The sequence below is a fragment of the Saccostrea echinata genome, unplaced genomic scaffold (genome assembly GCF_033153115.1).
Source record: "Saccostrea echinata isolate AGI-Se365-2 ecotype Australia unplaced genomic scaffold, CSIRO_AGI_Sech_v1 ptg000023l, whole genome shotgun sequence".
Lineage (NCBI taxonomy): Eukaryota > Metazoa > Mollusca > Bivalvia > Ostreida > Ostreidae > Saccostrea > Saccostrea echinata.
The window spans coordinates 13,492,272-13,518,106 of record NW_026889772.1 but is presented as its reverse complement, the minus strand read 5'-3'; the positions used below and the strand labels follow the sequence as shown (position 1 = coordinate 13,518,106).

Here is a 25,835-nt window from a genome sequence, read left to right as displayed (position 1 = left end):
TAACAGTGAAAATATATTTTCAACTACATACAGAGTTAACATCATTTATGAATCAGAATAAAATCCATACATCAAATCATCTACAAACCTGGAAAGTCCGAAAGGTCAAATGATGAACATTTCAACCATCATCATTTCAGTATCTGGTTCCCTGTCTCTGCTTCCGGTTTGCGAGTGGCATAAGGCAGGGTACTAGGCAACATATGTACAATATTACACCATTTGTTGAAAATGAATACAATAGGCTACATGTTGATGGTTCGAAAGATGTAAAAAAAAAAAAAAAAAAATTGAATTGGTGCTTCTGCGTAAAGGATTCATTGTACACATGTCAGGCACGTAATGGGGGGGGGGGGGGGGCAAACATTTTATATTATTGAAATATTGTTCATTTGAAAGGCTAGTTACCCCCTCACCCTTTAATTAATTTAATCGTGATAATTTGGATATACATTGAATAAAAATTTTGTCTTGAGAAGCTTGGTCCACTCCCCCACGTGATAAAATTTTCAAGTTCGGAAAACTTTTTTGGGGGGTCTTTTTTTTTCTGATGCATAATCCATTCAATGCCTTTTTTCTGACTGCCCCTCACTCTACGTGTGTGCATAAATCTACCATTAATTAAATTTATGGCTAAATTAAAACAGATATTAAAAATTATACGCTTTGACAGTCACAAAACAAATTCGTTTCCTATCCCCAGTACATGTTCATTTGAATTTCCAATAATCTCACTAAACTGTGATACAGTCACTGACAGTAATCGGGGGGGGGGGGGGGGCAGGCACACTTTCTGAGAATATGCGGCCTTTTTCTGTATTGTAATACTGACGTAAATTTTGATTTGGGTCATCAATGCTGCCTCAATAATTCCAATACCGAAGAAAAATTTTATCGAAAGGTTCGAGAGCCCTCCCCTCTCCCCTCCATCCTCTCTCAAAATAGGATTTCAATCTGGATAGTTTTTCCGGGTGTTTGCCCCTACCCTTTGAAGACCGCTGCTATATATACTAGTATATAAACGGGTCTAATTCACTCTTCTTAACGGTTTTAAAACGAATCTTAAGAATTCGAGGAGCAAAGCAGATCTGTTTCATTTGAATTTATTAGTTTTTACCGTTCTTTTTTATCAGCAGAGTCAAATTTTTGATAAGAAAAAAAAGGGAAAAGGAAAAGAAAAAAGAAATCCAACCTATTTAGTTGCAATTCCGAAGAAAGAAAACTCATTTCCAAAATATGAAAAACTCAGGGGGGGGGGGTCTCTTCATGTTTTTATATGTATGACTTTTTCTACCAACTGCAAAGCAGATCTGTTTCATTTGAATTTATTAGTTTTTACCGTTCTTTTTTATCAGCAGAGTCAAATTTTTGATAAGAAAAAAAAGGGAAAAGGAAAAGAAATCCAACCTATTAAGTTGCAATTCCGAAGAAAGAAAACTCATTTCCAAAATATGAAAAACTCATTGGGGGGGGGGGGGGTTCTTCATGTTTTTATATGTATGACTTTTTCTACCAATTTTACAAAATTTTATGTTTTCGGGGGGTCAAAGGGGTCGCGTTTCTGAAAATGGGAGAGGATTTTTATTTTTTACTTACTTTTCTACGTACATTTAATAACTTGGCAAATTTATTCCAGGGAAGTTCTGAATCCACCCCCTCCCCAGACCCAGATCAATGCAGGAAAATTTTATAATTTTATTGGTTATTTTCATCAAAATTATAATTCCATTAATCATAATGATGTTTTGTCATGGCTATACAATGTAACACGACGTACATGATGTTAACAATTTTAAATTAAAAGGTCGATCTATACATGTACAATGTACGTAAAAGCACACGACCGCTATTTTCTTACACTGTAGTTTAGCATCTTTGTTTGTTTTTTGTTTTTAAATCTATGTTTGTTAGTAGACTTAAATACAATTTAAGAAAGAAACTATCTCATTAAAAATCATTTCGAATTTCCTATCGGTTTATATACATGTACCTTAGAAGTCTATAATAAAACTTGGTGTTTTTTTCTTAGAAGAGGGAAATTTTTTTCTTAGAAGAGGGAAATTACTAAGCCAAAAACGCCCATTTGTCTTGTATATACCTTACTTTAACTAAAAACTGTTCAATTTTCATTACTTACCAAACATGGTATTCACGAGCCTAATCAAAGTATTTCTGAAAAATAACGAGGTGTTCCGAGAGCATTCGGAACACATGACGGAAGGCACTTGCTCGAAAATCAGATCATGGTATAGAAATAATCGACTTTTTTCCTATTTAGTTTTTTTACATAAAAATTGAAAAACTAAATTGAAAAAACACTCATTTGAACTAATCAAAAGCGGAAAATAATATATATGCTAAATTTTTGGTTTAATTGCATGTTTTTCTTGGTCTCCAAAATGCAGATAAATTATCCTTTCAAATTATACGAAGGCTGTACATTCTTTTCTTTTTTAGGGAAGATGATAGAAATAAGACAACTTTTGAATGTGAAATAATAGAAACAAAGATTAATTTTATTAAGTGACACGTTTTTTATTTTCTAAAAACCAGACATTTTGAATACTGCTGAGGTCAAAATAATAGGGAGACCGAAAAATGTCGCCATAATCCATTGGTCTACTTAAGCCATAGAATATATCCTTCCTGGTCTCCTAAAGCCATATTTCATATATATATATATATATATATATATATATATATATATATATATATATATATATATATATATATATATATATATATATATATATATATATATAACACTCTTCCTTATATACATTCTCAGTAGTATAAAGTCCATTCACATACTATGGATACGTATGCTAAATAGAATATAGAAACAAAACAAAATTGTTTGACCCCACAGTCTCTAAATATTTGAAATAAGCAATACAGCTAACATTTTACCTTTAAAATTAATAGTTCCGTCTCCATCCGTGTCTGCAGCACTAAAGATTTCGCGTACTTTATTAAGATCATGATGCTCTTTTTTAAATGCTAAAGCTCGAACAAGTTCGTCGAAGGAAATCACACCATCGTTATTCTTGTCTATCAGCATAAATGATGCTCTGAATCGTTCACAGTTAAGTTCTATTTGTAGAAATGTGTCTTTCATGAGTAGGACATATTCTTCAAATCCTATATTTCCATCTTCTGAAATAAAAGCCGGAGTTTAGCTAATTGAAAAAGCGTTGTTGAAATTATATTACAGAAAATGTAAGTCAATGCAATTTCATTGTGGTGTTTCTTCTGAGAGTAACCTCAAAAATAAGCAAATTTATGGTAGTGAAAAATGGTAGTTCATAGTCTAAATAAATTTAGAGTAATTTCCTATTTTTGCTAACACAGTTCTAAACTTGATCCTATAATGGATGCCGTCAGCGTGTAATGATTGATTGATTGATTGTATATTGTTTTACGTCCCATTCGAGAATTTTTCACTCATATAGAGACGTCACCATATACCGGTGAAGGGCTTCAAATTTTGACCTTTACTCGGCACTCAGGGCCATTGAGCAGTGAGGGATCTTTATCGTGCCAACGCCTGCCGTGACACGGGGCCTCGGTTTTTAAGGTCTCATCCGAAGGACCCGCAACTTTCACTTCAAAGTGCCGAGCGCATGACGAAGGAACAGTTGCTACCTATTTTTTTTATCGACTTAGGTCTGTCGCGGCCGAGATTCGAACTCACGACCTCCCGATCACGCGTCAGCGTGTAAACATCAAATGAAGAGCATTGAAGATGTCAGTACAGTATCATATTTTTTTTAAACTCTTTATATTTCTTTATTATTACATTTCTATATCTGCATTTGTATTTCCTTTTCATGAAAGGAAAAGTAGAATTATATACTTATGGCTCAATATTACATGTTTACTATGGTTTAAATGCAGCAAGCTACTTACTATTCAGATCTACACTTTCGATCAATTTTTTCGATTCCTCTAGTGTAATATTAATACCCAACAATTTTGCAGCCTCTACCAGTTCTTTCTTCGATATTTTACCGTCTTTATTAAGATCAATGGACGAAAAGGCTTTCTTGAACTCTGAAACAGTAGGAAAAAAAGGAAATATTTCAAAATTATCAGAGATGAAGGACTCTTATAAAAATAATGCCATTTGAAAAATTCTAGTACATGCGTTAAACTTACTGCACATTTGAATGTTTTACCTTTTTCATTCAATAATATAGGTCATATGTTTTATATTGAAAAGATGCACCACTAATACACACAAAATAGATGCTAAATATTAAATAAATTAAAATGCTAAATGAATTTATAAAAAAAGTATAGCTGTAACAGTTTATTATATTATTGCTATTCATCACTCTAGATTTGCACATTACAGCAAATGAATGGGTCCAACAATTCAACAAAAAAGAAGTTAGTAGTAAACATCATAATCCTGAACGACTATTTCTACATTAAACACCGAAACTCTGGGCTGACATTTCAGGACTAATGACCCTCTGCTCTAAATTTCACATTTTTTTAACATTGATTTTCATCAAGAGCAAAAGCATCAGCTTCAAATGGAAAATAGTATGAGGTATGAAGCGCTGCTTATTTTTTTCAGAAATGATTTTTATCTCAGATCATGATATGAAGAAATTTTAAGACAGAGGATAGAAAGAGTAGCAATTTATTATCACAACATAAAGTTAAAAATATGAGGTGTATATGAAAATAATTAATATCATACTTATTAAAATCATACTAGAAAACATAATAAAGAGCGGCTTTCTAAGTCAGAATATCATAATGTAGTATGTGGTTGTAAGAAAAAAAATCTGTTAGCAAGAGTTATCTTTCTTATAATTTTTTTTAATGGAAAAAATGTAATACTAGTAAAAATTCTATATTTGGTACTTGAACTTTAAACCATTTCTAAATTGGTCCTTAAGAAGATAGAACTTATTCGATTTATAAGGCTTTTAAAACTGGATCTAAATGTTTTTGCTAAATATAATAAAACAATTTGAAAAGAATATGCACAGGAAATAAAAGGTAATGTTTCCATCATATGTCAGAATTGATCGAATTGACTACTCAAAGATCTCGATAATGAAACTCTGATGAAGAAAGCTATGAGTAGTATTCGTATTTTGTACTTGGAAAGTTATCTCTCTTATCAAAGGGTCGGTCCCCTTTAAGAATCACCCTAAGCAGGATTTTTTGCATATTATCTTTGATCTTACCAATCTGTTTATACTTTTCTTATTTCTGAATAAAAATTATAATAACTGCCAGATCTTTTACAAAAGCATGAAAGAAATATTGTGTCCTGACTATATTTAAAACCATACCTATTGCACTGGTGTGAAAATCGTGTAATGATAATTTGCTTTGATATACACTCGGATTACCTTTGTTCATTTGTTTTCTCTTTTGAAGAGACCACTCCCTTGATTTATTATTGCTTTTCTACCTACACAAAGAGTCAGTGATCCCTCATTTCTAATAATCCAGATGAATTAATCGCTATGGCAACTAGAAGTATATATGTTAGATATTTGTCAAATATGAGGATAACGAACAGTAGACATGCTCAGAAGTCCAATGAAACAATACAAATATTGAGCAGAACAAACACGGAACTCTGAAAACATCAGAGGTGTGATCAGGTGCCATGGAGGAGTAAGTAACCGATAATGGTGAACGGGTTTTCAATTAGGACGATATTTGTTTATTTCATTACTTCATAAATAGCACTGACTATAAAATGTAGATGATAGAAATTGGATGGAACCCTAAAAACAGAAAAGGCCAAACAAAGAGACAATGAAATTAACCAAGAAAAGAATACTCTATCAACTCAATCCACTTGCGCAGTAAAATTTAATGTAAAACAATATTTCAGATTCAATTAAACAAAAAAACAAAATTAATAAGGAAGTAAAAACGAATGAATACATTTAGAAATGTGTGTGTACTATCACATACTCCCTTTTAAATACTATGTAAATTACATGAAACCTACCCTAAGATAAGCATACCATCAATATAATAAGTCCATACAGAAATGTGATGTATTATCAAATATACAACAAAGGAACAAAATATTTTTTACAGGATTTTAATTAATATCGACGCAACCCTGTGTTTGTATTTCTATGGTATATGTAACTAGTAACTGATGAACTGAGATAGAAACCTGGTTCTTTATTACGAATCTACCTGGGCTATGAGAAACAATGAAATGAAGTTTTGATAAATACATGTATCAATTTATGATAAAGAGTTATGTGGGTAGAAAGGGAAACATCCTTAAGTTGGTGTCAAATTTCTTGAAAGAAATTCTCTGAATAAAAAGTGCCATGAACTGACACGTTCCTGTCTTATGATAAAGAAAAACGAATATTTCTATTTCAATCGATGGCACTTGTTTTTTCCTTAGTCTTTTATATTTTGACAGAAGCAAATTATTGTTTTTATACGCCTTTTCTTCTGTATGAAGAGTTTTAATTATTCTTAAAGACACCGATTCCTGTATGCATCTTAAACTCACATCGAAACGACGCTATCTATCTCCTTTTGATTTTACCCTTATGTTAAAACAAATTATGTATAAACAATAAGTTTGACAAAAGGATTAGAATTTTTTTCCGCGATTTATTAAATAAGATATTCACTCACAGAAGAGACCAGTGTTACTAACCTTCTATTTGTTCCTGAGTCAGATCCTCGGTAACTTCTGCCAATAACCGTTTGGATTTTTTGTCTGCAGACATGGTTGAAATTTATTTCTGGGAAGAAAGATTCATAAGCTTCTTTATTTATAGATTCAACGAGACGCTAAAGTACGCCACATTTTAATATATATACTGTAAATAACTGTAGAAAGAGAGAGTTATTATACACATCTTATATCAGATGAGACACAGTAAAGTACGTCAGTATTGAGGACCCAGGAAGTAGCTCTCATGTAATATTCTCTGCCTTATTAACTGTTTCTCATAACCGAAGGGCTTTATTTAAAACTCTGGAGAGAATTTTAATCAAAACCCACTTAAATTTAGAACGTATTGAGATGACCGTTTTATGACAAAAGATCTGTTGAGTTACGTAGTAAAACGTAGTTTTTTTTTAGTTTTTTTTTAAATTATAAGTTATATGTGAATTTTATATATATATAAAGCACAATATAAAGCACAAGCACATCTAAATTCACTTTATAGGTTATTACAGACCTATTTTTGTATTCATACGAGGTAGAATCTATTCAAAATGTTCCACATGAAAAGAAGAAGTCTCTTGCTGTGGTCTTCAATTCAACATTTAGATATATCAACGATTCGATTCGTTGATTCGATATATTCCTTTGAACTCGAAATCAAAGATACCACAGAGTCTGACACATGCCTGTTTCATATTTGGATATTTTACTACGAACAATATTTTAAACGAGGCAAGCTATTGACAAATAAGTTGAAGAAATAACGGTCTCGTTTAAAGTCAGCATTTCGCAAATTCTATGGTAATACAATGACCTCGTCAGCAAATACAATTATTTATTTTTAAGTCGAATAATGACTAACGTTATTCATACAAATTGCTAGGCCATTATTTTCATACTTAATTGGCTACGGATTTTTCCGTTTGCCCGATCATAAAAAGGAGCACACGGTGGTTGTGACTGGTCAACAGGGGGTATTCACTGCCAATGGCACCTGATCCCAACTCTGATGTTTTTAGAGGTCCGTATTTCATCTACCCAAAAGTTTTCTTGTTTTGGACTTTTGAGCTTGATTGCTGTTTGTTATCTTTATATATATATATATATATATATATATATATATATATATATATATATATATATATATATATATATATATATATATATATATATATATATATATATATATATATGAAGCACAATTTATTCAAAATCTTATACATGAGAAAAAGAAATCTCTTGTTGTGGCCTTCAACTCCACATTTAGATAATATATCGACGACGTATTATCAATTAACAATAGTTATTTTCATTCATATGTCGACACGATATATCCCAGTGAGCTTGAAATAAAAGATACCACAGAGTCTGACACATCTGTTTCATATCTGGATTTTTTACTAGAAAAAGACGTTAATGGTAATCTAACAACAAGTTTTATGATAAACGTGATGATTTATCTTTTCAGTCGTCAACTTCCTTTACTTATGCAGCAATATACACCATCACCTGCATATGAGGTGAATATATCTCTTAGTTGATTCGATACACAAGAGCATGCCCTGCGTATGAACAATTTCTAAAACGATGTTAGTTATTGACAAACAAGTTGATGAAACAAAAATATCAACAGTTTCGTTTATAGTCATCATTTCGTAAGTTCTATGGTCGATACAATGACCTTGTCAGCAAATACAATTTATCATTAAGTCAAATGCTGACTGACGTTTTTCATACTAATTGTTAGGCCATTATTTACACACTTAATGTTCAACGGATTTTTCCGTTGTTTCCCGATCAGGACAAGGAGCACACGGCGGGTGTGACCGGTCGGCAAGGGATGCTCACTCCTCCATGGCACCTGATCCCACCTCTGATGTTTTTGGAGGTCCTTGTTTGCTCTGCTCCCGATTTGCATTGTTTTAATGGACTTTGAGCTTGAATACTGTTCGTTATCTCCATATTTCATATATAGTTTAAGAAAAATCCAATTTTTGGTACAGTAAAATATTGATATACCCAATAAAAAAATCAAGATTCACGAGACTTGAATAATTATCTGAACTGTAAGCGCTTTCTGCCTTTTATTGGCTCTTCAAACAGTTACAAAATGAATAACATATATATATATATATATATATATATATATATATATATATATATATATATATATATATATATATATATATATATATATATATATATATATATATATGCATTTAATAGTTCTGTGAATTTTGTTTCCCAAATGGTGGTAATATTTGCGAGAATCTAGTGTTCATCGCTGATTTTATCTAGTTTGGAGTAGACATGCACTTCTTTTCCTCATCCACGCATTCAAATCATTTTAGTTTTCATCGTCTATCTTTTTAGCATCAAGTATCTATCGGTCTAAAAGTAAGCGCATTCTAGGATCTGTCTTACAGTTTCTATGTCTTAACTTTAACATGTCTCAATCTGTCGGTATAAATGCGTATGATATCGTCGAACCTAACACTTCAGTTATTTAGTGCTACTTCATACTATCTTCCAGAGTCTTCAAAATTCGTCATTTTTGGTTCTTCTTTGTTTAGTTCCCCTTTTATGTGGAGAAGCTCAGTTTTGTATTTATTTGAGTATTATAACCTTTGTTCTTTGTGTTGTACTACAGTGTCGGCTTGTACCTATCGGTGTTTTATGTAACTTAGCATAATTACCTTAGGAAGTGTAATCTCGCGGAATTTAAATTACTGAGACTGAACATGTATTCTAAATTAACAAACGTATCCAGAGCGAAAATTTCGCTCGGCACTCGATGATAACCGAACAATCTATGAGATACAGAAATTTGCAAAATATGTGACTTATATTTAATTGGTTAATTTAATCATGATTAATAGTTACCCAAAAACGCAACTTACTTGATATAAAAACAGTCAGAACCATGTAATAAACATTTGCGTTCCAGCTTATGTTTTGAAAACTTCTGGCAGACTGTTCAATTAGTAACTGTACTTAAGATTTAAAAGATTAATTTTATGCATTGAAAGAAATATTGAACTCATTTACAATGAAATAAGCATATCTCTAGATAACCGATTCTGCACATGACCTGTTTCGAAAATGGAAATACATGAAGGTTTTTTTGTGTGTGGTTTTTTTTTTTTTTTTTTTTTTTTTTTTTGACGAGAACATTTCACAAAAGTAAAAGTGTCACATTAAGAAATACCTTGAATTTAATTATAACAAATGCCTTAAGGAATTGTAGATAATGACAGCAGGGATTTTAAAATGTAGGTTTATGTCTCCTTCTTATAATTATTACGAGTATTTGGTGAATGAACAGTCCATAGATGCATGCTTACATTAGAAGAATACAGCAATAAAAATTATTTAGTACAGTGATGCTTGACTTTCACTCTGATATGAATTAAACTTAAGTTTTTTGTAGTTCTTGTTAACATTCCAGATTACTAGTATCAGAATATATTTGCATACTTTTGTTTCCTTCCTCTATGAAAACTGCACTCCCCGGTTGGATTTATATCACTATGAACTCCCATATACATTTTCCATAAAAATGCAAATGCACAGTCTGTTTCTATCAGTAATCATTATAAAAAGAAACCTGACAAAAGTGTTTGAGTAATGCTTGAATAAAACCACACTAAGAGGGCGGAATTAATTCACCACTTGTTACAAACAATGTCAATAGCATGTAAGTGTCGCGTTATCATTACTGCGGTATGTCGTAAAAATATCATTGACAAGCCAGAGCGGTTTATGATTTGGCTACCCTGAGGTGGGAAAATGAAATAAGGGGATTTATATTGGCTTTAAAAGGGGTACAAGACAAGGAGAAATGATGTTGGGGGACAGAGGAATAATAACAATGAGAATCGGAGGGAGAACATCAGAGAACGAGAGGAAATCAAATACCAGCCCAATTTTCAGTAAAATCGATCTCTGGATCAAAGAATTTGGACATTTTATTAATTTTTTTTTAAATAGCCATTGCTTCTTTTCAACTAAAACGTGGCTACCTTGTTTGATACATTTTATCAGAATACATTTACAATATATTCAAATTGAAGTTCATTGGATCTAAAATATAAACAATCACTGTCATTGAGACGCTTTCCTCTTCATTCGAATATTGTGAGCAAAAATACATGTACTCAACTAAAAAAACGGTTATCTTAAATTTTAACATTTCAGTTTGTCCAATTCGATTTGCTATGGAAGTCTATCAAGATATTTAAAAAGACAATTCCGAGTTTATCTTAAATGTAAAATTTTCTTGACGATTATCTGAATGAAATTTCTTTACAGAAGGAATGACCTGTTTTGTTTTTACACTAGATTTCATATCTTAGTTCTTCAAATGCCACCAGCAAATGCAAATTCAAGCTTAACGAGCATGTTATTGTAACCCATTAACAGTACACAGTGGTAATTATATTTTCTGCAGTGATTGAGAGATTAATACAGGGGATTTTAGATAATTAAATACACAGGATTACATGCAAGAACAGCTGCGTTTACAATGTGTTCTTTAAATGCGAGAAGCATTGTAAGCAAATCTGGTTTAATAATTCAAACAATCATGAAGCATGCTAAAAATGGAATATTGTAAAAGATATGTGAAATTTAACATTCTGATTCACGTCAAACTGAAATGAAAACAAGAAAAACTTAAAAGTTGTAGGAGAACTCTTACCTGTGTAATCTAACTCGATAATTGTTAAGCTGCTAGCGCTATAAATCGTCCATCATAAAACGTTCAACTATTACGATGTCGGGGACAAAATCGATAATGCTACTGTAAGAATATTATTTGTAAAAAAAATACATATATATACTATATATCCTCCTAAGAAAATGTCTGTCTAAATGTCACACACTATACACATATTTCCTTCCGCCGTGCTGTTTAACAGTAATCTGAAAAGAGGCTTTGATTCAAAGACGATTGTGCGCGCAACTCTGATCTTTATCCATCGTCCACGTACTAGAAAACCTTCCTTATAACTTTTTTTCTGCACTTGTAAAGCAATTTGTGTAAATGCAAGAGGAGAATGCGAGTTAGTGAGGTTTTTGAAATTATTTTTGTTAATGTATGACGGATATACACTAATTCCATTATGGAAACATGTACTCTTGAAAGTTAAAAGCAAGCATACTCGTAAAAAAAAAATGCAATCATAATCCGAAAAAGTGTTTGTGGATACTCTCAAAATAAAAATGACAGTCATAAATTTTCTTTTTAAACTATTTGACATCGTAAACTTTTTTTTGAATAAGAATGGTATGGAATGGTAAAATAAAATAGAGGAAAGGAAAGAGGTAGTTAAGGAGGGACCCACTGGAGGAAGATATGGAACAGAATATGCCTTTCATTCACTAATTATAGCTTAACTGTTACTTTAAGCTATCCGTATCTTGTACAAAATTAATAATTGAATACTGTAAATCTCTGAGATACTAATTGGAAGGAGGATTAAGGCTTCATAATGCTTATAGAAACACCTGTCCCCTTAAACACCTGCCAAAAATTAATTATGCTTCAAAACTTTCCAAAATATAGAAAGAATTAAAACAAAAGGAGAGATTACGTACAGGTAGATATGGATACTCAATGTTTACTAATACCCTAAAAAATTTAAATCTTTTAATAAATAGTTCGCAAGCCTTAAGCACAATCTATCTGAATAAGACAGATATTTATATATGTCTAAACACAAATCCATAGACCATCGCATAGTTAAGACTTTGTTAAGGATATGTACATATTTGTAGTCTCAAGTGAATTTTAGTATATTCATCCTAGATACATGCATAGAATACGGGTTAACATATTCTAGAGAGATGATTAGCAACATTAATATTCTGATCTGAGTTGTGTATCACAGTTTTGCCCATCTGAAATCCATTTCAAAATTTAAAAAAAAAAAAGTAGCTATTATTTGACTTCATTTTATCCAGGGATTGTTAAATTGCTGTCTGCTATTGGAAACCACATATATTGAGAAAAAATTCAGTTTTTAGGAAATATTTCGTGTACTTTGAAAAAAATTTAATGAAAGGATAATTTCATATTGCATAAAATAATTTTCAAAGTACACATAACGAATTGTTTTAATTATTTTGATTAAACCTTAAAAAAACGGATAGACATACTACGACTTGCTTTGATTTTTCTATTTTTTTTTTTTAACAAAATGTTGATAATCCTTAAAATCGGTTTCTTTGTCGACGATTAACTTGTTATCTCATCGAAAGAAGAAAGTAGAATCGTGTCGTTCAAATGAAATATTGAAAACGAAAGTATATTTCGTTTCAGATTAATGGGAAAAGGTAAAGGTAACTATTACTACCCTATAGTCTTTAATAATCTGAAAGTAAAATGAATTTCTCACATAGATGTTATTCCAATTAAGGTGACACAGTTTGAGTTATATGCATGTGTGCAATATGTAAGCCAAGGTAAAGATCTATTATATGAGAGGTGCATATAGTTTTCTGAGATTTGATAAGTGAATGAAAATGAGTATCCTGATTACATTTCATATGATTTCAAATTGCATACTATGAAATAGCTTCAAGTACCGGAAAAAAATCATGACATCATAATGGATTTAAATAAGGTGAAGATAACGAACAGAAATCGATCTCAAAAAATCTATTTAAAAAAATACAATTCTGTGAAAATGGCATAAAACACAGACCCTTAGAAATTCCAGAGATGTGATCAGGTGTCTAGGAGGAGTAAGCATCCCCTGTTGACCGGTCACACCCGCCGTGAGCCCTATCTATTGATCAGGTATACGAAACATTTAATGGTTAAATTCAGTATAAAAAACAAAGGCCTAAAAATTGATATGAAACAAGTCAGCCAAAATACAACCCGATGATAGATTATATTTGCTAACAAGGTCATTCATTATAACAACCATAATGCTGACTTCAAACGAGGTTGTTGAAATCCCTGTAACATCAATTATCTGTCAGTAGTCAGCCTCGGTTTAAAAATTGATCATACAAGGAGCATGTACTTGAAGCTATAGAATTAATGTTTCTTCAGATAATAATTCCATATCAATTACTAGTAATTTGAGCTAAAGAAGGTTTTTAGGAAACTTGGGCATTTTTGTTGGATTGGGGTGGGAATGGTATACATTTTTTTAAAGGCTTCACTTTATTTAAAATGTTCAGGAGCATACATGTATGTGTAGTCTGCAGTTAGTTTGCTTATGTTTTCCAACTCATTAGATGCTCCATAGCATGCTCTGAGTAAGATCATTTTTAAACCGATTCAGACTACTGACAGATAAGTTGATTTCACTGGAATTTCGACAATCTCGTTTAAAGTCAGCATTTTGTATGGATGTTATAGTGATCTTGTTAGCAAATATATGCTTTCACTGGGTTGTATTTTAGCTGACATGTTTCATACCAATTGTTAGGCCTTTGTTTGGTTTTTTATTTTATTTTAAATAAATTTGACCATGGTATATTCCGTCTATCTGATCAATACATACGTATGCACATCTCTGTGAGAAATGAAAAAAACTAAGTCAATGAATAAATATAAACTCTACTAAAGTCCTATGATTATATTGTACATATAATACTCACTGGTTGCTTACAGAAGGAATGACAGGCATATCTATTAAAATTGAAAAGGTCTTTACAGGATGGAGGAATCTTCGGTTGTGAATGTGCCATTTATTTGTAATCAACCCTATTGGAAGGCCCAGATGAATTTTACTTTTCATTGAGTAAATTCTGCAACACTTTCTCTCATCATTATTATAGCTTTATAGCAGATTGAATGTTGTTCTACGTCCCATTCAAGAATTATTCATTCATATAGAGAATAGAGACGTCACCATATACCGGTGTTCATGTACTCCCTACTCAGGGCCATTGAGCAGTGATGTCTCTTAATTGTGGCAAAGCCTACGGTGACCCGGGATCTAGGGTTTTAAGGCCTCTTACGAAAGGCTTCTATAGTACCGAGCGCTTGGCGAAGGAACAGTCGATGCCTATATTTACGTCTTAGGTTTGACGTGGCTCGGTGAATGAGAATTGAACCCTGCCTCCCGATCAGGAAGATAACGCCCTAATACTAGGCTACCGTGACCGATTCTTAGCAGCAGAACAAACATACAGTTGTTCCACAGAAACGTTGGATTCAAATATTTTGTCAGCCCCCAAAACATACATTTTTTTTGAAAAAATTTTTGAAACATTCGGCGATCATATTAATTTCTCAGTGAATTTTATCAGATTTTAAATGTTGTTTCTGTTCTGATTGATTTAGAAATGAAATGTATGGAGATAACGAACAGTATTCAAGCTCAAAAGTCCATTAAACAATTCAAATTTTGGGGCAGAGCAAACACGGACCTCTAAAACATCAGAGGTGGGATCAGGTGCCATGGAGGAGTGAGCATCCCCTGCCGACCGGTCACACCCGTCGTGTGCTCATGATCGAGTAAAAACGAAAAAATCCGTCGACAATTCAGTGTGTAAATAACGGCCTAACAATTAGAAAGAAAAACGTCAGTCAGCCTTTGACTTGACAAATTTTATTTGCTGATAAGGTCATTGTATCAACAATAGAACTGCGAAATGACGAATTCAATCGAGATTGCAATCCATTCAGATCTGAATCGATGTTAAACTATCCGAAGCACGAGGAACTACATGAGTTTTTCATTGCATTATAACAAATAAACTTTAATCTAATTACAAGCAGGGTTGTTTTTGTTTTGTTTTTTTTTTTACAAAAACCAAAATACAATATTCTTCAGGAACATCTGATTAGATCAACTTCTCTATTCTGAGTTCAAAAAAAAAAAGAATCGGTAAGCTATGTTCTAATTAAAAAAAATGTATTTCAAGTTAACCACTATCATCATTTAAAAAGGAAATTGGTTTCTAAGCAAGGTAAAATACCTTCATGAAAAAAATAGTGAGAGGCTTGTCAAGCACAAAACAAACTGGAAAATAACAGAACACAAGCTTAACTGTAACAGATATATTCCTTGTCACTTACATCCACTAACATTTTCCTTCCATGGGTGTTAAGCGTCTTTGGGTTATAAGTGTGCTTAGGTACCAATTTTAGCTTTAGTCTACATGTTAAAGAAACGGTTTTCTGCTGAATTTGGCAGGTTTTTTGTCCGACAGGTTACTTTAAGTAGGCTTAGTTTTGCTTCAGCTGCGATAAACTCTGCATACAAATGTAATGGTGATCGTCGGTGTATTTGACTTTGTCCGGCTCATTTCTAAAAGACCCAGTGACATTAAGAACTCGGAAAAGTGGTATTAAAAAGGGTGTTCACACCAATTTTCTTCATCGAAATATTGTCTAGGCCATAACTTGAAAACCTTTTGACATGAGGACTTCAGGCTTTGGAACATGGAAAAATGAGGATTAGATGAGATGTACTGAACAATTATTTTTATCTTGACAAAATTCTTCAAATGAAATCAAATAAAAAAATTCTAGGCCATTATTCGAGAACAGTTCGACATAGAGGCTTGAAACTATGAAATGATATTAGGGGAAATCTGAAAATAACGGACAGTATCCAAACTCAAAAGTCCAATAATACAATACAAATCACGAACAAAGCAATCAAAGATTTCCTAAAATATCAGAGCTTGGATCAGGTGCCATGGAGGAGTTCGAATTCATCCTCTGTTGAACAATCATGCCCACTGTATACTACTTTTTATTACATATTCAACAGTGAAATATTGTGATTTATGTATTGAATAAAGGCGATTTTTCTCTCACAGTGTGAAAGGACACCAAAGTGATATTCTGTCACAGTGTGAAAATATATTAAAGTAAGTAAAAAATATTTTTAGCTTATCATAAGATAGAGATAGTAACTAAACCATCTTGAAAGAGACTAAAACTGCCAATTTCTTCCCAAATATGTTGCTAAAATCTATGTTACCATGTTTTCAATCTCACAACTGCTAAGATATAAATCATGTACGGTACCAATTTTGATGATATATGACGTCTCAATCGCTCAATTATGACGTTACAGTCTATGACACTGTGTTAAGAAAAGATAGAGGCAAAGGGAAAATTAAAGAAATGTAATGAACAGAAAATTTAATGTTTTGTAGTTAGGAATGAAATTTATTTCACACATGAGATAGGATTTTTTTATATATTTTTTTTCATTCGTGCTTCGCACTCGTGAAAATTTCAAAAAGTCATGTCCCACTCGTGAAATAAATTCCACATCCAGCAACAGAACATTGAAAATCCTCTATTCATAGTCGGATAAATGGGGAAAATCCGCAGACAACCTAGTATGAAAACAATGACCTTATAATTTGTGTGAAATTAAGACGTCAGTCAACATTCGACCTAACAACAGATTGTATTTGGAAATAAGGTCATTTTGTCAACCATAGATTTGCAAAAAGGTGACTTTAAACGGGATTTTTGATACCCTTTGTTTTATACGAAAACATATAACAGTGAACCTTGCGCGCATAAATTCTGCACAGTCACTATTTTTTTGGAATATCACCCGTCGTCAAGCAATGTTGACTGTTGCTACGCTGGAGGGCGTGGCTTCATCATTCAGCGGGTAATAGTATTTTTTAACAAATGTTTTTCAACGAATCAGATTTAACTAATTTACATGAAAGTATAATAAATCTAAATGTCAAGTTGAAGACCACGCCAAGAGACTCTTTTCAAGTAGAAGGGCTTTTTCTAAGTCCTGCTTTCTAAGAATAAAAAAACAGACCTGATTATAATGATGTAAAATTAATGCCCATATGCGTTGGAATTTCAGCAGATTGTAGGAAGACCTGTCCTCTAAAGACTTCATAATTCATGAGGAACTCCGGCATGATTATCACATCAGAATACATGTATTTTTTCAATAAAATAAGTTTGCAGATGACCCATGACAAGGCATACAAAAAGCCTACTTTTTAATTTATCGTGGGTAATGATTGTAAAAAATGTAAAGTCATACGTTTTGATGCTTTTGAGTTTGGCAAAATTTTGTGATTTCAAATCTTTAGTATTTAAATTTGATTCATTTGATTAACACCACTTCACAAATAATATGTTGTTTTACAGTACTACTAAAGTTATATAGGTATGGTAATTCAAATTCAATTTGATATAGAGTATTAAAAATATTTAACACTGGCATATGATTTAAAAGAATCACTTTCTTGGGAAGGGAACTATCAGGATAAGTTGGATTACCACTTGCAGATTTAAATCCAAGTTCCTCTAAAAATACAATACAGTTGTATTATAACAAGCATTCTGAGAGTATTGCATTAGCAATACTAGTCCCCTACCGGCAAGTGTAATCTGGTTCCCGTTAAAAATTGAAAATGACATATTTCGGTCAAAAATCAATGAAGTGGAATACAATGCAAACTTGATCTATAACTCAACAAGGTAAAGTCACATGCCAAAAATCAGCTCAATATTTGCAAGCGTTTAGAAAAAAGTGCGGAAAACCCTGAAAAATTGAAAAGGTCGTAATTCCGATAAAAATCATTGAAGCGGAAAGAAATGCAAACTTGATTTGTAACTCATCAAGATACTCACATACCAAAAATCAGCTAAATATCTGCAAGCGTTTAGAAAAAAAAAGTGCGGAAAACCAAGTGGGACAGACTGACAGACAGACAGAGGGACAGTCAGACAGACGGACGGACAGACTCAGAGGAAACCTATGCGTAGTCCCCTCCGGTTTCACCGGTAGGGGACTAATAACGAGTCTTACAAACAAAAACTATTATAACATGGTTCAGCGCTTTGTCGTTCTATCTCACTGTGGGACTTGGAGACCAAGATCTCGTTTTACAAAAGAACTTACGACTAAGATTAAAATGTAACTTTGCGAATAACTTTCTCTTTTACATTAATTTGAAATTCGTTTTAAGAGCGACATTTTTATACCAGCTCATTTTTAACGTAAACATTAATTTTTCTAGATTTTACAATCAACTAAAATTTTTATCTTAGCCGTAAGTTCCTTTGTAAAACGGGCCCCACTCCTATAAACAGAGGGCTCGTGTCCCAACTCCCAAGTGAAACACTCATTTTACCATTACTTTCACCTAAACATGTTCTTATAATAATAGCACCAATGGCTACTAGAAAATCAAAGCATTGAGAATAGTAATAAGACGTAAGCAATGAACTTTATTTATTGAATGGAATTTTGAATCCATCAAAAAAAATTATCATTAATTTACTGTATAATATTTATTATTGTATCAAATTTTACATGTAATTTTACGGAAGCCGGTAGGTGCAAGGTAGAAAAAAATATTTTATCTGGCGGTCGCCAGATAAGTTTCTGGCGGCCGCCAGATAAAATATTTTTCTACCTGGCACCTACCGGCTTCCGTATAATTTAAATTATAAGAAAATGTTCAAATTCTGTCTTGTAACCTCATCACTGCCACATGCAGGTATAAAAATTAATAATATTAATCTACATGTTTAGTAAATGTCACAAATATTCCCACAAATGCCCATAGTATGGTATATTTTTCTAGATTTAGTAACATATCAATGCAAAGTTATAAGTAAATATTATCATAAATAATAAACTCAGGCCCGTAGGAAGCAATTTCAGTTTTGGGGGGCACAGCCATACATACCCCGTGCCCCCCCCCCCCCCGGTTCCTACGGCCATGAAACTTGCAGTTGACCTCAAAGTACATAATATTAATGGTCTTGTAAATTAAATGTATTATTTTATATATTGTGTAACACTGATTGTTTTATCTGCTGTGAACAAACTGAATCATTTTCTAAACCAAATGCTATTTATATAATTAGATCATTGTGCCTAATAAGTAACATTGAGTAATGCATGCAGATATACGTCCATGCATATTTTCAATAGATTTTCGAATAAATGTATAGGTGCTCAAACTCAGCCTACATCTATATATTATCGGAACTGCAAGTACATGTAAATTTACCTGCTTTACACAAAAGTAGCCCAAGCAAAGAAGGGAATTTCCAGTTACATATTTTCAAAGGTTACTATTAGGATGTTGGATCTGCCATAATCCATCAGGTGGCACTGGAAATTTTTCTGTATGATGATTATAAAGTACTTGCAATTGCATTGCACTAAAACATGGAGCCATATAATATGACTTTGGTGAGATTTATCTGACTGTTCCGAGTTGAATCGTCCTTAAGTCCTTCTTTTTACTGCACGTTCAAATGAAATGCAGCTTTTCCAATGAAAATTTGAATAATTGAATAATTTGGTTGAAAAAAAGTATCTACATGTATATGCTCTCTAAAGTTTAACTTATGCATATAACCTGTTGATAATTTCATATCCTTGAAGTGGTTCCACTTTAAATGTATATCATAAGAAGTATCAAGGAAACTTGGAACATTGGTAATGAAAAACTTTTCATCAAAATTTATATTGATTCTTTATTATAACCAAAATCTGCCTTAAACAGTGCCATAGAGTTTTCTCTGTCTTTTTGAAACATGAGGGACCTATGTTACTGTCCAGTTGGAAAGCTTCGATGATATCCCAGATTTGTTGCAAATATGTGAATTATAATTTTGGTGAAATTTTATAAAAAAATTTTAATTATGTGTTTAATTTTTGTTTAGCTAAATTAGACAACGTGACTAACTTTATATGTATGTAAAATTATTACGTAGATACCTTTCTTAATAACCACTGAACAATAGAACACAAATGTCCTTTTAATGTGTATATTGTGTAGATTCAATTTTTTACATAATGGACAAAAATTTGTTTTCGTTTCATTTTGTGTTTGGTTGTTGGATTTTGTTTTGCTTCTTTTTTTCATTTTTTTTTTTTATTATTATTTTACTATATCTTATTTTGTTTCTTATAATTATTATTACATTATTATTATTTTGGTTTATTTTAATGAATTTGCATTGTTATCACCTGCAAATGCCAATAACTAAAATACATGCAAACAACTTTAATAAATAAACCAGATGTTGTCGTCACTGAGCAATACCTTCTCAAAGTACAGGTACATCCTTCGTATCAGGATAGTAAGCGAAGAAGAACAAAATTAATTCTACAGTTTATTCAGATTTACAGAAATATAATAATATATGTATCAAATTGAGTATAAATGCTCAGGTGAGCATGTAGCCAATGGGCCTCTTATGTAAGTGTTTCGTATGATAAATACATTATCAGTCTGAAATTAAAGAATTTGATGAAACATTAATTATATTTGACAGGAAATTGAAAAGAAGGTTTTTGTGTATAATAAAAAAAAATGTGTTTCAACTTTTCGGCCCTTAGGTACATTTATTAAAATTAATTCTGAAAACTTAATCCATATCTACATCATCAATCATATTCCAAAATATTATTTACCTGCGGCTTAAAATGTGAGAGGAGTTCTGTGAGCATGGTTTTTGTAGAAAGCGTAGTTTTTCTACCCTTTCTTGGCCATCTGGATGAAAATGAAAATTCTTAAATCTGACACACACACACACAAACACACACAAATATCTATTGTCGCTTCTTTTCTTTAGAATCAGGTTAAGAAACATGTATTTAAACGATCTTCCAAACTTCATCATTTTTGATACAGATTATAATAAATTCTAAGATGTATGGGGATTCCTCCGTTGAATCCTAAACACTATCAAGCTTTTTTATACGTCACGCTTCGTAAGACGAATATTACTAAACATTACAATTATGGAGATATTGGAAACCTTATAATATATATCTCAACCAGATTTTCATACCCGTTTTCTATTCCGAGGTTAAAACAAGAAGGAAAGGTTACTTATTTCAGCGGAACATCGCTACCTGTTCATCCAAATAAAAAGTGAATGCAACACACACACACACACACACCCTCACACACCCTTACTCACACACCCACACACAAACGAAACTTAATGAAAATGTATGGTAATGCCTTGGAAAATCTTCTTGCACTAAGCGTCCTTAAAAAAAATAGACATTCCTGTCAATGAACTTTTTTCACCCTGTTATGAAACATTTTCAAATGAGGTAATTTTCTTACCTTTTAAGCACTGCTCTAGCTGACTAGAAATGTAATAACTCATTTCATATGTTACCTGTCACAATGTGTTTCTAAATTATCTGGTTTGTCTAGCATGACCTCGTATATAGAAGTAATAATACGTCACTAAATATAATAACATAACGAACACAGTTGCAGTCTCTTCTTCCTGCTATTTCACTCAAACCGGATTATGGCCTTTTCCTCACCAGTGAATAAAGGTCCAATATTACAAATGTTATAATTCTTTAATTAGCAGTACATTTACATTTCTATTCAAATTTACCATGTTCATGATTAAGCGTAAGCAGCAAGCAACAAAAAAAGATGTCTGCATATATCTTCTGGTGTTATTTTTTTTTAATTTAAAATTACATTGGTGATTAAGTTTCATAATATAATGTAAAATGCACATTTAATGCTTTAACGCATTATAATTTTAAAAAGAAACATCATCTAACATTACACTTGAAAAAGAAGGGTTTATAAAAAATGATTAGGTTCTGGCGAGGCTCGAACTCGCGACCTTCTGCGTGTGAAGCAGACGTGATAACCACTACACTACAGAACCGGGTGACTTCTGGGATAGATTGTGGGCATACCACATTGATCTCGCTCTGTGAAAGGAAGTGGTTTAAATAAAACGATAATTCACAGTGCAAATTTCATGCTTCCACATAAAAAAATATCAAATTAAGTTTATAAAGTTCTGTATTCCTAAAAATATAATTCTTGCGAATTGATCATTTTCAATTTTTTAACTGCCAATTCAGATCTTTAAACTTGTAAGGCGCATGAACCATATTAACTCTTGCACTCTCTGCCACTCTGAGTGACAAATACTAAACGATAGGAGAGCTAGTTATGATGGTAAAAATTTATCGGTCCAGTACATATAGATAACGGTATTCATGGACAAAAACTTATCATTTCTTACAATCTCTCTCTCTCTCTCTCTCTCTCTCTCTCTCTCTCTCTCTCTCTCTCTTAATTTATTTGCTATCAAATCCAATTGCAAATTTGTTTGAGAATCAAAAATCAAAGAATGAATTATAAATACGAAAGAAGAAATTTCCAACAAGGACTGGGTTTCTGATCTGTCCAATAATTAATTTAAAGCGCAATAACTCTTTTTTCCATGCTGTATAATTTTCTGATGCAATCAATACCAACTTTAACACTATTAAACCTTCTTCCTCATAGGTCAGTAAGCAGAGTGGCGCAGTGGAAGCGTGCTGGGCCCATAACCCAGAGGTCCGTGGATCGAAACCACGCTCTGCTATTTAATTTTTTCAACAAATTCAAACAATTCCATGCTTTTGAGTTTCGTCGGATAAGATTTCTTTTTTTTTTCCATTTCACAAAGGCATCTTTGATACTATTTCTTTTTTTTTTCTTTATTTCTTTATTATTTTATTTTTTTATTTCTGTCTTTATTTATTTATCTATTTATTTTTACTTTAAATCCATCATGATATCTGTTTACTTCAATAAACTAAAAACATAATAAACCTCTTGAATTTATGCTTCATGCCCCCAAATAAGAAAATAGATAAATAAATAAAAAAAAACGTAATATAATTATAAAGATCTGTATTCATAAAAATATAATAATCAAAAGACAATCATTTTCAAATATATACATAATTCAGAAGTATATTTAAAACCAGCTCATCTGATTGAAATCATTGTCTGTTAGCCGCATTAATTCTTGTAATTTCTGCAATTCTGAGAGTTAAGCACTTAAATTGAGAATTAAAATAGACATTAAAAGCTGGTAAAGCTTTCTTAGCGAAAGTCCATATACTGGAAAAATATTTACAGTCCAGTAAATTGATAATCATAGGTAAATATTAATTCTTTATGTAATTTCTTTAATGTCTTAAAGACTTCGGAAGGTATAATTTATGGAAAAAAATAATTATCAAATGTTTAGAAAAAGAATTATATCGGGTTAATGATTCCAGGGATGTTTCCTCTCTCTCTCTCTCTCCGAAAGAATTTATTTTTCATTTCCAGCTTGCTAAATGTCAAGCGAGATAACTCTAAATTTTTCCACAGAAAAATGTTCTGATGCAATCAACCTTCACATTGAGGAAATAAAATATTAGACCAAAATCGTTGGTCAGAGTAAAGAAAGCAGAGTGGCGCAGTGGAAGCGTGCTGGGCCCATAACCCAGAGGTCCGTGGATCGAAACCACGCTCTGCTAAATTCTGTTTTTATTTTATTATTACTTTTTAAGACAAGATATCCACATTTTGAATTTTGTAAGTTCCAACAATTATAAATTTCATACCATTGATAGATGATTGTTAACTAATTAATCTTTATCAATATCTGATTTTTTTTAAAATATTTCTTATTTCGAAAAAAAATTGCATCAATGGACAAAAAAGAAATTAAGCAAAAGAGTCTTACAATTCACACATTTTCTCATCAAACTTAGTACTTAACAAAATAGAAACAAATGAACATTATTGCAAGTAGATTTGAGGATAGTGATTTGATTCTTTAATTGTTTTTTCTTTTTTAAGTTAAAATTTTATCAAATGGTATAAATCAAAATGGTGTTAAAAATGGCCTCATAATTGTCAGGAAACGTTCGGTCAAAATACGACCCATCGATAGGTTGTGTTTGGAAACAAGGTCAATATAACGACAATAGAATATATGAAATGCTGACTTTAAACAGATAATTGAAAACCTGTTAAAATCAACTTATTTGTCTGTCGCCTGTCTGTTTAAAACTTGATCGTACTTGGAACGTGCTCTTGAGTTCAAATCAGTTAGGAAACACTATATACAGTTGATTGTGGAATTAATATTACTACATAAACAGGGAATGTGGACGATGGAAAACCTGAAGTCATCTCGTTTGCCATAACGCCTGTAGTCAGTAAAATATCCAAGTATGAAGCAGATATGGCAGACTCTGTGGTTTCTTTTGTTTCGACTTCACTGGGATATATCGACATATGAATGAAAATAACTATTGTTAGAGCATCGTTGATAAATCTCAATATATAGAGTTGAAGGCCAAAACATTTTTTCTCATGGAGAAGTTTTAAAATAAATCCTGCTTCATAGGAATATAAAAACAGGTCGGCTAATAGTGCCCATTGGAATTCCAACAGATTGTCGGAAGACCTGGTCTCAAAGACTCATATATGTTGTCAATGAGAAACACCAGCATCCTTTTGATATCAACATCAGAGTACTTGTATGTTGATTCAGAATGATTTTTACAAAGTAAATTTTGTAGATGACCAAACACGAGATATGAAAATTTGAGTTCCATTCTTTGATATTTTTATTGAAAAAACAGTTGTCTATGATACCAAAAAGCCTTGTCTTTAATTTATCGTGAAAATGGTTGCATAATGTATAGAAAAGCCATGCGTTTTGATGTGACTGACTTTCTAAAACTTCGTGATTTTAAATTTTCTAAAAGTTTTTCGGAGTTTTTGAGAATTAACATTTGATTGACATCACTTCTAGAATATGCTTTAGCACAGTTCGTCTGAAGTTTCTCCTTCACAGCAGTTAATATTTTTGTGGAGAGTATGGACAGGGCTTAGTAGAGCATTTGCTTGAACCTGCAATGTATCTATGTTAGTAAGAATTTTTCAGAGGTTTAGGAATCCAGTATAGGTATGGTTGTTTAAACTCATTTTCGTTCACTGAAATTAAAAGTATTTTAAAGATTGAAATGTGATTTTGAAGAATTATTTCATCCTTAGAAAGTGAATTGTGAGTGTAAGTTGAATTTCCAGATATAAAATTAAAACCAAGTTCTTCTAAAATACAATTGTAATAATGAGCCTTACAAACAAAGATGATATTGTTACAAGCCTTTTCAGCTGGAACAAAATCAAAGTACTCAGAAGTACAGAGAGCCGGGCTCATTTACTGAGTAGTGAACAAAGACCATAACATGCATTGTTATAACAGATAAGCAACAACAAGTTCAGACACTGGAAGAATATGTAACACAAAAAATATATTGCATATAGTATAAATATAAGATGTTTAAAAAAAATCATAAAACGTAGTTTGAATTTAACATTTTTTTTTTATTGTTTC

The 25,835-nt window shown here is 31.9% G+C and overlaps 1 protein-coding gene and 3 non-coding genes across 5 annotated transcripts in view; 2 read left to right on the top strand and 2 right to left on the bottom strand.

Annotated features, from left to right (window-relative positions):
• The window catches only part of LOC133191506 (calmodulin-like), a 46,536-nt gene extending 34,900 nt beyond the window's left edge, over positions 1-11,636 (bottom strand). The window contains exons 1-4 of one of the 2 annotated variants that reach the window (XM_061327257.1): positions 11,385-11,636; positions 6,668-6,755; positions 3,910-4,053; positions 2,911-3,156 (exon numbers count right to left, since the gene is read on the bottom strand). In XM_061327257.1, the coding sequence (XP_061183241.1) occupies positions 2,911-3,156; positions 3,910-4,053; positions 6,668-6,740 (463 nt within the window). In that variant the 5' untranslated portion in view covers positions 6,741-6,755; positions 11,385-11,636. Of the gene's footprint in view, positions 1-2,910; positions 3,157-3,909; positions 4,054-6,667; positions 6,808-11,384 lie in introns of those variants that run through there. The other variant, XM_061327256.1, reaches the window with a different exon arrangement.
• Positions 11,637-22,249: 10,613 nt separating this feature from the next.
• Trnav-cac (transfer RNA valine (anticodon CAC)) lies at positions 22,250-22,322 on the bottom strand. The gene has a single exon. It is a non-coding gene; the product is annotated as a tRNA-Val (tRNA).
• Positions 22,323-22,961: 639 nt separating this feature from the next.
• Positions 22,962-23,033, top strand: Trnam-cau (transfer RNA methionine (anticodon CAU)). Its single transcript has one exon. It is a non-coding gene; the product is annotated as a tRNA-Met (tRNA).
• Positions 23,034-23,889: 856 nt separating this feature from the next.
• Positions 23,890-23,961, top strand: Trnam-cau (transfer RNA methionine (anticodon CAU)). Its single transcript has one exon. It is a non-coding gene; the product is annotated as a tRNA-Met (tRNA).
• Positions 23,962-25,835: the final 1,874 nt, after the last annotated feature.